The 11804-nt window shown below is 35.5% G+C and overlaps 1 protein-coding gene and 1 pseudogene across 2 annotated transcripts; one reads left to right on the forward strand and one right to left on the reverse strand.

The window, feature by feature from the left end:
• Positions 1-5723: 5723 nt before the first annotated feature.
• LOC120114548 (ABC transporter F family member 1-like) lies at positions 5724-8716 on the reverse strand. Of its 2 annotated transcripts, none has more exons than XM_039135412.1 (6): positions 8573-8716; positions 8215-8446; positions 7837-7910; positions 7547-7757; positions 7218-7452; positions 5724-7000 (listed from the first exon to the last, which is right to left on the reverse strand). In XM_039135412.1, exons 2-6 carry the CDS (start codon positions 8437-8439, stop codon positions 5943-5945), a joined length of 1803 nt encoding a protein of 600 aa, XP_038991343.1. In that variant the 5' UTR covers positions 8440-8446; positions 8573-8716; the 3' UTR covers positions 5724-5942. The 2 variants fall into 2 exon arrangements, with proteins under 2 accessions (XP_038991343.1, XP_038991344.1); XM_039135413.1 differs by having other exon boundaries at positions 8215-8453; positions 8573-8681.
• A 681-nt stretch (positions 8717-9397) lies between these two features.
• LOC120114524 lies at positions 9398-11405 on the forward strand (annotated as a pseudogene).
• Positions 11406-11804: the final 399 nt, after the last annotated feature.

An 11804-nucleotide genomic window follows, 5' to 3' on the forward strand; every position in this document is an offset into this window, starting at 1 on the left:
TTTAATGCATAATAGAGAAAAATAAGAAAGGGGGTTCAAAACATAAATTTTAAATAACGTCTTGAAACCAAAGGAGGATTCAGTTGAAAACCTGAAAATGTAGCTCGAATATAAAGACTGTACAACTATTGTATAGGAGTCGATCTCACAAATCCCTTAATAAGACATTGCACAATCCGAATGTACTCATGAGAATTGAGAACCGAAGAACACCCCAATAGACGAGCATAAAAGTTACTCCATCATATCAGTGAACATCAAAGAAACGAGACAATCTCTCTGGAGTAGATTCTGGTAATTGACGTGGCTTTAGACACAAAGCTGAGAATCAGTGTTGAAGCAAGAAATGATGAATGTTGGGGCATTTTTGGAGGCTCATATCATCCAGGAGTACAACATCATTGAATTGAGCGGACATCAATGAGTCAAAAAAGTGTGAAGACTGAAAATGGTAAAACAGAGACAGTGGAATCCACTGTATATGACTATTTTGTCTATTAGTTGCATTATTCTGGTGATTTCCTATGCATTAATGTTGGCAAGCCAAAACGTCCCACTTATATTCCCACTAAACTTTGTTTTTTGGTATCATTGCAATGCTATACAAAAGCCCTGAACACCATGCAAAGAGCTTCATTGGTTAAAAAATCTAGATAGAAGCTATATGAAATGATGAATAAGTTGTTGAATATTTGAGGCATCCAAATTCCCTTGAGCTCCACAGTTTCTCTTTTGTGTTTCATCTGATAAGAAAAATTATGATCTTTATTAATTTTGCCTAGTTGGCATTGTCACACAAGTATATGGCTCCAACTAGGGTCAATTATCAGCACCTTACAAATTTGCTTCTAAGAATCAATAAAAAGCTTGGAGGACTAAATTCGATGTTAGCCATTGAGCCAACACCTTCAATTCTAGTCGTTTCTAAGGTTCCAACCATTATCCTTGGCATGGATGTGTCTCTTGGCTCTCATGGGCAGTCTGATATTTCATCCATTGTTACATTGTTTAGCTCAAGGCAGTGGTCTTTTATTTTCTGCTACAGGACAACTGTGCATACACAATCTCCAAAGCTTGGAATGATAGAATCTCTTTTCAAACCATCTTGCAGGGATGATGATGGTATCATGAGGAAAGCTCTATTGGATTTCTAGACAAGTCCAGACAAAGGAAGCCAAATTCATCAGGGGAAAAGTTTGCTTGGGTAAAAAGAAATTGTCACGAGTCCAGATTTTCCAGTATGCATGCTGGTGCATAAAAGAATGAAGACTGTTCACGCAACCAGTCCCACTATTGATCAAGAAAACATTCATCAACACATACATACATGTTACATGAAATTTGCATCTTTGTATCAAACATTCATCATCATGTGCTATAATGACTTTGATTTTCCTTCTCATGAGGATACTTTTAAAAAAATTCACTTGAAATATTGTCTTTATTAAAGACATTTTCCCCTATCATGAGGAAAATTTGAAAAATTCATCAAATCGAATAAACTTCATCTTGGCATCCATCATAACATCCCAGATAGTCATTCATAAAAGCATCATTTATTGATCTTTCAGGGGAATAAAAGTTCAGAAATGATCAGATGTCTTTAACATGAAGAAACAATGTCATCTACAGATTCAACATCCTGAAGTGAATGATTAGATCTTTTTAACGTATTTCCTCAATATGTAGGAACAAGCAGAATGTTTGTCTCCTTTGAGATTGTTTTTCTCGAAACAAGGTGTCGTCCAGCTAGAGACAATTTTTCTTAAAAATAAATTGACTCGCTTGAGACAATTTTCTCTAAAAACAATTTTTGTCTAGCTTGATACATTTTTCCTTTGAGATGCAAATTTCGAATTTGTTTCACTTGAAACAAAGTTGATCTCACTTGAGATTGTTTTCCTCAAAATACACTTTGTCTCACTTAAGACATTCTTCCTTAAGACACGAACATTTGATATTGTTTTTACTCAAAGCAGATTCTTCACGCTTGAGATAGTTTCCCCTCAAAACACAAATTTTGAAATTGTTTTACTCGAAACAAAATTGATAAAACCTTTGAGATTGTTTCTCTTGAAAGAAGTTTTGTCTCTCTTGAGACAGTTTCTCTTGAAACATAAAACATTGATATTGTTTCCCTTGAAACAAGTTTTGTCTCTCTTGAGACAGTTTTTCTTGAAACAAATGATCCCTAAAGATGGTCAGTCATTCTCATCACGTAGGAACCGTGTCATCCACCGAAAAAAATCTCCTCATCACTTAAGAGCCGCGTCACCCTTAGATAGCCAGACTTCTTCATCACGTAGGAATCGTGTTATCTTCATTATCCCTAAAGATGGCCAACCGTCCTTATCGCGTAGGAACTGTGTCATCCACCGACCAAATCTCCTCATCATATAGGAGCCATGTCACCCTTAGATAACCAGACTTCCTTATCACGTAGGAACCATGTTATCTTTATTACCCCTAAAGATTATCAATCGTCCTCATCATGTAGGAAATGTGTCATTAACCAACCAGATCTCTTTATCATGTAGGAGCCGCATCACCTTATATAGCCAGACTTTCTCATCTTGTAGGAACCGTGTGATCTCTATTATCCCTAAAGATGGCCAGCCGTCCTCTACATATAGGAATCGTGTCATCCACCGACAAGATCTCCTCATCACGTATGAGTCACGTCATAGCCAGACTTCCTCATCACGTAGGAACCGTGCTATCTCCAATTCACCTAAAAACGACCATAAATGTTCATTGCGGATGAGCATTATTGTATTTTCTATCAAATTGCAAAGCCAAAAAGGAGAACTAGACAAAAACTCGTTGTTTTATCGTCTTTTCCCTATTCTTATTAACACAAGAATGTGCAAAGAGGGGCAGCTGTAGACACCATTTTTGTCCAGTTTTTATTATTATTATTATTATTTTAATTTATGTTTATTACATTTTGCAGGCTCCAGTTGAAGCCCAAATACAACAACACAAGCCTAAACAGACTCAGAACCAGTTATAAATAGTTGACCCGACCTAGGATCCGAGCCGTCTCAGGCCAGGCTGACCCAAACCCGCTAGGGTTTTTTCCCACATTAGTTGCCAGCTGCCCCAATATCATCCCTTGGATCTAGACCATTCAACGGTCCATATCGCCTAAGGGTTAGGGTTTTAAACCCTAAACATAACAGCAATTGTCACCGCCGCCGTAAAGACTAGTTATCTGGATCGACGCTTGTGCTTCACCGTCCATCACCCCAGTCACGTGAGCTGTTGTCAAAGAACTCCCACGCCACCGTCCTCAGCTATGTATGCCAAACAGTACACCAATAACCCTATCAGTCAGAAAATCTAAAAAACCCAATAAAATAACATCCTAAATCCCTATTTTTCGGGATTTAATCTACCCAAAATCATAAAACCATTTCCCTACCCAATAGGTTTCATCATTTCACCCTAAAAAATCATCCATCATATATAAAATAAGAGAGAGCAACTAGATTAAAAAGAAGAAAAATCGAGAGAGAAAATAAGAACCATTCAAAAAAAATCAGGGGGAAAACCATTCGAAATATTAAACCACAAAAAAAAAAGAACCCATAAAGCTTACCTTGCATCAGATCTGTCGTCGGTAGCCCCACCGGAGTAAAGATAGCCACCATCGAAGGTAAAAACCCCACTGTTTTTATCTAGGTTTTTTGAGAGGGTTTAGGTTTCGATTTTAGGGTACGAGAAGGTCATTTTTTAAGAGAGGATAGAGGGGAAAACTAAAGGTTTTTTTGGTGTTGGCCACCAATTTACGGTGGCCGGAGAGATGATCATTCCTCTCCCTCGCGGGGAAAAGAGAGTGTTGAGAGAATCTCTATACTCTCTAAAAACAAAAGAACGAGAGAAGTGAGGAAATGGGGGGGAAGGGTTGAATTTTGGCCTATTATTTGGCCTTATATTCAGCCAGTAATGCGACGTCGTTTTAAAAGGGGTTTAACGTGTTTTCAGCGCATGGGCTAATTATTGTTTAGGTCTCTCCTCGTTTGTAATATTTTGTTTTAGCCATTAAAGAAACTTTGTGATATTTTACTTTCAATGTTTTCATTTAAGCCATTATCCTACATATTATGCTATTTGCGTTGATATTGAACTCTGGTTATAATATTTGTAAATCTTTCATTTTAGTCATTGCTTTGTTCATTGTTGCTTTTAGGTATAATTTTTATTTACCCTCTTACTTGTATGGTATTTTTAATCTGGATGGTTTGTTTAGAAAGCTTGCATGTTGGTCCCTTATTTATGTGCACATTGGTATTATTACTTCTACCTTGTTTTTTTTATAAATCATCATTGTTTTCTAATATACGAAAATAAGAAAATTTCATTGTGAGGAAATCTACGAAGACATCTCCCAACTACAAGGGAAGGTATCTTTTCGAGGATTTTTCGCACAAATTTTTTTTTTATATTCGATAGTTTTCTTTGCTTTACGTTTATTTATTTTGATTATTTTTCAACTCTTTTCATTTTTATTTTGTTTTAGTTTATTTTATTTTTTTGGAAAATGTGAAATAATGTCTTTTTGTGAGGGGGTATATGAGAAAATCTCCTAACTACAAAGAAAGTGCATTCCCGAGGATTGTTCACACAAAAGGGCATTCATTACCCGAACATTTCTATAATTTAATATAATATTATATTTTTTAAGTATAAAATTAAAGAAATACTATTTTGTGAGGGAAATCCATGAAATCTCCTAAAAATAAATGAAGTGTATTTTCAAAGATTGTTCGTACAAAATGATGTATTTTCTCTTATAAAAATAATTATAATTTCTTTTTTGATTAAATAAATAGCTTTATTCTATAAGAATATATTGTGGACTCTTTAATCTTTTTGACCCACTGCATTTATTATTTTAGTTGCTTTTGAAAATTGACATTTTTTAAATAAAGTCAAATAAATAGAATGATCGTAATTTAAATATATTTTCGAATTTGTAATTCTCAAAGTAAACACCGTATAATCGTTTAGGTACCAAAATTTGGGCAATGTGGGGGTGCTCACCATTCCCCACACGTAATCGACTCCCGAACTCTTAAAAATTAATTTTTGGTAAAACACATACCATTTTTTTCTTTTAAGGTTTTCGACCTATCTAGCTTAAAGGTTGGCGACGACTCCAAAATCAATTTGTTTTCAAAATTATATTTCATCATCTTCCCCAAACACCAATTTTCAAGTTATGACACATATAATTGATGCAATCAATTTCATTTAAGACTTTTTTTTTACTTGTGTGGCCACTTTTCACTATTGTTGGGATGTGCACCTCCAATCTGAAAGTCCTCTGGGTTCAATGATCAACCTCTTACCCCTTATGTTTGAATTTTAAGCATTGGGCAATGGCAAGTACTCTTATTTTTGCCTTTGGGCCTTTAGTTTCATGCATCTGTTCTTCGCTACCACGTCTTCCATTTCCCTCTTTCAATAATATTGCCAGCAGGCTCTTTCATTTCCCTTTGTTTAAAACTTCCAATGTACATTCCAAAACTTTTGTAATTAATTTTGCTTCTAACAAAATATTTTGGACCATTTTAAATATCAAACTAACTACACCAAAACAATATTGTTTTGTTTCATCACGTGGATACCATATTTAAACCTAAAAATAACATGAAAACTCGAAATACAGCGTAGGATTGAATATAATATGGATCCCATAAAGTCAACAGCACAAAACGTCTAAAAATCTTTTAAAGCTATTATAAATATTACTGAATAACCCATGTGATTATAACCTTGGGTTAACAAATGCTACTCTGCTATTCCCATCAAACAAAGGCCACGAAAACTGATGGCCTCAACGATAACGTATCCCCTCTGTTCCATAAATACTAAGGTTAATTCACCACACGAGAGGTCACCATAAGCTGAAATTTATGCTTAATTACTGCATTGTTTCAGTCGGATAAACCAGCTTTACTCTTCAGATGCAGCTTGAAGTCCATAATATCACCTTGCCACCGTGTTACAGCTTGGTTTTCACACACCCAAATCTCCTCAGCCACCTGGTTTATCAGCCGGAAATCGTGACTCACAAGTACCATCCCACCATCCCACTCGTTCAATGCTTCGGCCAGCGAATCAATTGTCTCTATATCCAAATGGTTAGTGGGCTCATCCAGCAGCAGTAAGTGGGGTTGTCGAAATGCTAACCATGCAAAGATTACCCGACTCCTCTGTCCATCGGATAGGTTCTTCATCGGCATCACTTGTGCTTTCCCCGACAATCCAAACTTCCCAATTGCTGCTCTCATTTTCTCCTCCTCATTTCCGGGATACTCTTTTATCATATATTGGAGCGCAGACATTTCCATGTCAAGTTTCTCTGCCAAGTGCTGATGGAATTGTGCAATTCGTAGATGATTATGCCGTCGGACCATACCGTCAGTAGGAGTCAATTCACCAGTCATCAGTTTCAACATTGTACTCTTCCCTGCACCATTAGGTCCTACTAGTGCTATCCTTGAGTCCAAGTCTACTCCAAAGTCCAAGTTCTTGTAGATGAGATTATCAGGTGTATATCCAAAAGCAACTTCCACAAACTGCAGTACTGGTGGAGGAAGTTTTCCAACATCAACAAACCGAAAGACCAGAACCTTATCCATGACTACCTTCTCTGTGAGTCCACCTCGCTCCATCTTTGCCAATGTCTTTTCCTTACTCTGTGCCTGTCGGGCCAGTTTTGCTGACCCATGACCGAAGCGAGCAATGTACTCCTTCATTGAAGCAATCTGTTCCTGCTCCCATTTGTACTGTTTCATCTGGTTCTCTTCCAACTCAGAACGAGTCTGAACATACTGATCATAATTCCCAGTGTAAAGCTTAAGGCTTTTGTTCTGCATATGGATAATATTTGTACAGACTCCGTTCAGGAAATCCTGGGAATGTGATACCACAACAAGGATACGATCAAATTTCTTCAAATTTTCTTCCAACCAGACGCAAGCTTCTAAATCTGTTTCAGTCAAAGCAATTGTACACATTATAGTTGAGAAGCATAGTGGAAGGGCCATATTATTTTAAAAAACATCAAGTAAAAGTTGAAACACGGAACTAAACAAAATAACCAAGACCTACATAGAAGAAAAAGAATAGTAGGGTTCAAGAATAGAATCCATGAAGTAACCATATAAATAAAGGCTATGACCCGAAAAAAACCATGAAATATATACCTAAATGATTGGTGGGTTCATCAAGCAAAAGAATGGTCGGATTGATGAATAGGGCCCGAGCTAATGCAACCCTCATTCTCCAGCCACCAGAGAAATCTCGTGTTTTCATTGCCTGCATCTTCTTATTGAAACCAAGACCATATAAGATTTCAGCAGCACGTTTCTCAGCAGTTGATGCATCCAACGCCTCCAATCGCTCATAAATACGTTCAAGTTGCTCTCCACCACCATCATCCTAAAACAAATTCAGTGTAAAAACAAAAAATGTTATAATGCATGTTTTTTTAATGAAATAATCATAATTACAGCACTTGGTTATCTGAATAAACCTGTTCTACCAACAGTTCTGCTTCTTTCTCCAATTTCAACCTCTCTTCATCACAACTTATGACAGCGTCCAAAGAAGACATGTCTGAAGCTTCAATCTCCCTCGTCAAATGATAGATATCCATGTGATCCGGAATCGGAAGTTCACGCAATCCTATTGCAGTCAGCAGTGTGGATTTCCCACATCCGTTCAATCCAAGCAAACCATAGCGCCTGAAAAAAATTGATATGAAACTGAAAGTGGTCTCATGAGATAAAAATCTCAAACAAGATTATACTAAGGTTATCATACCTGCCATAGTTAAGTTCCAATGTTGAATCAACAATAAGATCATGTCCATGGAAAGTAACTGATAAGGACTCTATCTGCAACAAGAAGATTAGTTCACCGTCAATACAAGCTATGACACGGTGATTCAACTTTGATACATAACATGGAATTCATCAAAGATACCAAAAATGCTAAACTAATTTGCCTATATTCATAAATGGAAAATCCCATCCAAATTAGTCATTCCAACACGGTAAGGTAAAAGGACGAGCTTCACATATTTTCATGCCTTTAATGAAGTTAGCATAAAAATAATCATATAATAACATTTATTCCAATAATCAACAAAAAGTTGGAAATTAAATCAAATTTAATCTTACAAAGAATCTTTCAACTTACACGAATATCTCTTGACAGAGGATGAGAGCAGAGAACACCAGTACATGTCCGATCAGATATCTGGAGCTCACTAACTTTATCAGAAAGTTTATTAACACCGTTCTCCGACGTCGCGGTTGCCACCGCCTTGGAAGATGCAGCGGCTGCAGCCGCCTTCCCTCCTCTCTTTGCAGCCGCAGCAGCCTTCTTCTGAGCTGCCTTTTTCTTACTGGCGTCTGAGACCATCTTCAATCTAACCACTACAACAGATCAAGAACCGTATAACTAATGAAACGAGTATAAGTTAAACCTCAAAAAAAAATCTGTCACTTGAGGGAAGATCGGAGAAGGTGAAAATAGATCTAGGGTTTGAACTTACGTATTTTTAGTGCTATAGTATGCTGCTGGAGAGAAACAATTGGAAGGTAAAAGCTCCGAAAAATATGGTTTCAAAGATGAATAAGCTTTGGAAGAGGAGAGCTATAAGTAAGGAAGAAGGAAGGAGCAGGAGACACGTATACGGTGATATCGTCACCGGTTTCGTTTTTGAACGACCTGAATTTGCCTCTCATAGATTCCAGCCAAACGTTGTCGTTTTAAGGTTATCAATTCCAGCACGTTTTTAGGCCTCATTCTTTTGCCTTGTTCCCGAATTTAGCCGCCATACTATTTGAAATTGATATTTGATCTTTTATTTTAATTTGATATAATCTGTATAATATTATCAATAGATTCATATTAATAATATTTATAATTTTTATTATTAAATTAAAATATAAATTTATTTAAAATAAATTTAAGTATTTAACTGATATATAAATTTTTTGAATAGTCTAGGATAATTACAAAATAATATCTGTTCGAAATATTTCTTAGTCATTGCCAACATACATACTTGTAAATATAGTTGCTTGAATCTAAGACCTCTAAGTAAGATTATAATTTTTTAATCACAGAAGTCACTTAATTCGTTCTTTGTATCAATCATTTTAACTGTATTAGATAATAGAATTATCAATTTTGACATTCTTATAACACTATAGTAGCGATGTGAAAAATTATGTTAAATTAAAATTGAGAGATTAAATTTCAAGTTTCAGAATAATAGAGGGACTACACTCAAAATTAACTTTTTCTTGGGCTTCGGAGTTTTCATGTCGGCTCGACCCTTTCATATGTTCTCTCATTGTGTTTTCTCATTTGTCTGTAATTTTCTTGTTCCGTAAATTGCTATTTTCAGTTTTTCTTCCCTTCGAATTCTTCTCTTGGTTTGGGCTTTCATTTTTTCGGTAAGTTTAATTTCATTTTTCATTTTTTTTTGTTTTGGGTTTGAAGTTAAATATATTTTGAGGTGATCTTCATTTCTTTGCTGGTTGAATTTGATCATATTCGTTGGGATGTAAACTGTTTGCTCATTTGCTTCAATGAAAATTGATCCTTGTTTCTCTTTTAAAAACTTCTTATTCTGTGTAATTTTATATGCTTGGTAAACCCAAATTTTTTTTATTTAATCTCAGTTTTCAGAATTTTGAATCTTTGGTCATTCAAAGTGGGGTGTTCTTTTATCTGGTAAAACAGTGAACTTGGAGCTTAATTCATACTTCAGGCAATTGCTTGTTTCGTCTCACATTCTCCCTTCTTGCAAACAAACTACTCAGAACCATTATTGTATATTAATCTTCTCGATATACTTGTGAATTTCTAGAATTTTTAATGAGCATAAGAAATTGCTAGAGTTCTTGACATTTCTTTGAGCTTCGATAAGTTAAATGAGTTTCGTATTCAAGAAATAAAGAATAACGAAGAAAGAGCGCCAGGGGGGCATAAAATAAAAGAATTGCATAAGGCACCTAGTAGTTTCTGGTGTCTGAGCAAGAATTGCTAGCCACTGATGGCATCGCGATTAGATATAGCAGGTGATATAAAAAAGACTGAGGCAAGCTAGTTGATCTTAGCCAAGAGAACGATAATTCAGGTCCAAACATGTAAATACTTCCGAAGTTGTTCACAGTATGTTCTTTCTCATGATTCTAAGACTGTGAGACAGTTCCTAGAGTATTCTTTAAAATTGGCTATAGTTTTCATGTAGGCTTATAATGCAGAATGCATCATCGTTGATTGAAAGTTGAAACTTAATTAATTGCTATTACTTTGCGATAATGATTTTTTAGTAAGAAAAAAAAAACAAAAAAATCTTTTATTCATTTCGAGCTGAAATCTTGCAGACATCATTCTAGATACTTCATAAAAAGAACAATGACACCGATGTTGGACTTGGTTGGTATGGCATAAAGGGCAAATAAAAAAGGGTACTTGAAATGTGATGTTATCCGATGTTTTGAGGTAGTGATCACAAATAAACTTGGAAATAAGTTTATTAACAATTTGTCAATAGTTTGTAGAATGACTTTAATAAAATGGTGAATCTCTTTTTGCCACCATAGTAGTACAAATATCAGTATTATGGTAGTCTCATTTGCTATTCTTCGGTTTGGCCTGCAATAGAGAAAAATGAAATACTATGTGATTGTTACCTTCTAGTATAATGTATAAATTGCGAACTTGATATTGTTTCATTATGTAAACAGAATGCTAAAGAGCTCAAAAGGATGACAGTGCTGAAGAGGTATGTGCTGAGGTTGTTCTTCTCACTGAAATACATCACAGCAAACGTCGTAGACAGAAATAACGGACGGATAGTCGCAACGGCATCAACAGTTGAACATTTCATCAAGAACTCATTGGAGTGTGGCCGTCTTGCAATGCCAAGGCAGCAACCATTGTTGGTGAGGTATTGGCAATGCGACTCAAGGTGGAGGGTCTTGAACAAGGACAGGGAAGAGGGATTCATGTTGATGTAAACAAGGAGGTCGAGAAGAAAGGCTTTAAGAACCGAACCAAGGTCTGGGCTGTTGTCAACGCCCTTAAGAACCACGGTGTTAAAGTCATTCTCGAAGATTTTGATTAGAATCCATCCAGGCCAAGTTCCTGATACAAATGATAGCTTATAATGGATGTAGCTTGTATGCAACTGTTGTTTCATAAGTAATTACCAAGCCTGGATGCTACACAATGGAAACCTACAAGTTGGATATAATCATGGTTGATGTGCAACTTTCCAGGCTTCATGCTTCTTTGATAGGAACTCCCTGGAAATGCTACCTTTACAAGATAGCTCCGAGATGACAAATTACTTTGCCTAATAGCCTCGACTTCCTAAATATAAAAGTGAACAAGGTAAGTCCATGAAAATTTTAGGGTAATTGAGTACTAGCTCACTTTATATTAATGTTATTTAATGTAAATCCTTTTTAAAATGATAATTTTGAAAGCTTTCATTCAGATCGTTGTAAAAAAAAGGATGAGCTTAAGAATTAGCTACACTTGAAAAAAATATATTCAAGGGTTGGTTTTGTGTACAAAAGGTTAAAGTATTTTGTGATATCTAAAATTGTTACTTATTAATTGCACGTGGTCTCAATGTTTAGAAGTTATGAATTTAATTATAAGTTTCAACTCATGTGATATTAAATTAAAATACGAATACAAAGTAATAAATTGAGTGAACTTATTTAAAAATAAAAATATTTAAATTAACTCTTTATAAAAAA

This window comes from Hibiscus syriacus, unplaced genomic scaffold, assembly GCF_006381635.1.
Source record: "Hibiscus syriacus cultivar Baekdansim isolate YM2019G1 unplaced genomic scaffold, ASM638163v2 tig00110234_pilon, whole genome shotgun sequence".
Taxonomy (NCBI): domain Eukaryota; kingdom Viridiplantae; phylum Streptophyta; class Magnoliopsida; order Malvales; family Malvaceae; genus Hibiscus; species Hibiscus syriacus.

Bases quoted from the DNA above. Each gene is read 5' to 3' on its own strand.
- LOC120114548 (XM_039135412.1), bottom strand. From the start codon at position 8,439: ATGGTCTCAGACGCCAGTAAGAAAAAGGCAGCTCAGAAGAAGGCTGCT. The intron at 7,758-7,836 runs GTATGATAACCT...AATTTTTTTCAG, and splicing joins TTGGAACTTAACTATGGCAG to GCGCTATGGTTTGCTTGGAT. The intron at 7,453-7,546 runs GTTTATTCAGAT...AATTTGTTTTAG, and splicing joins CAGAACTGTTGGTAGAACAG to GATGATGGTGGTGGAGAGCA.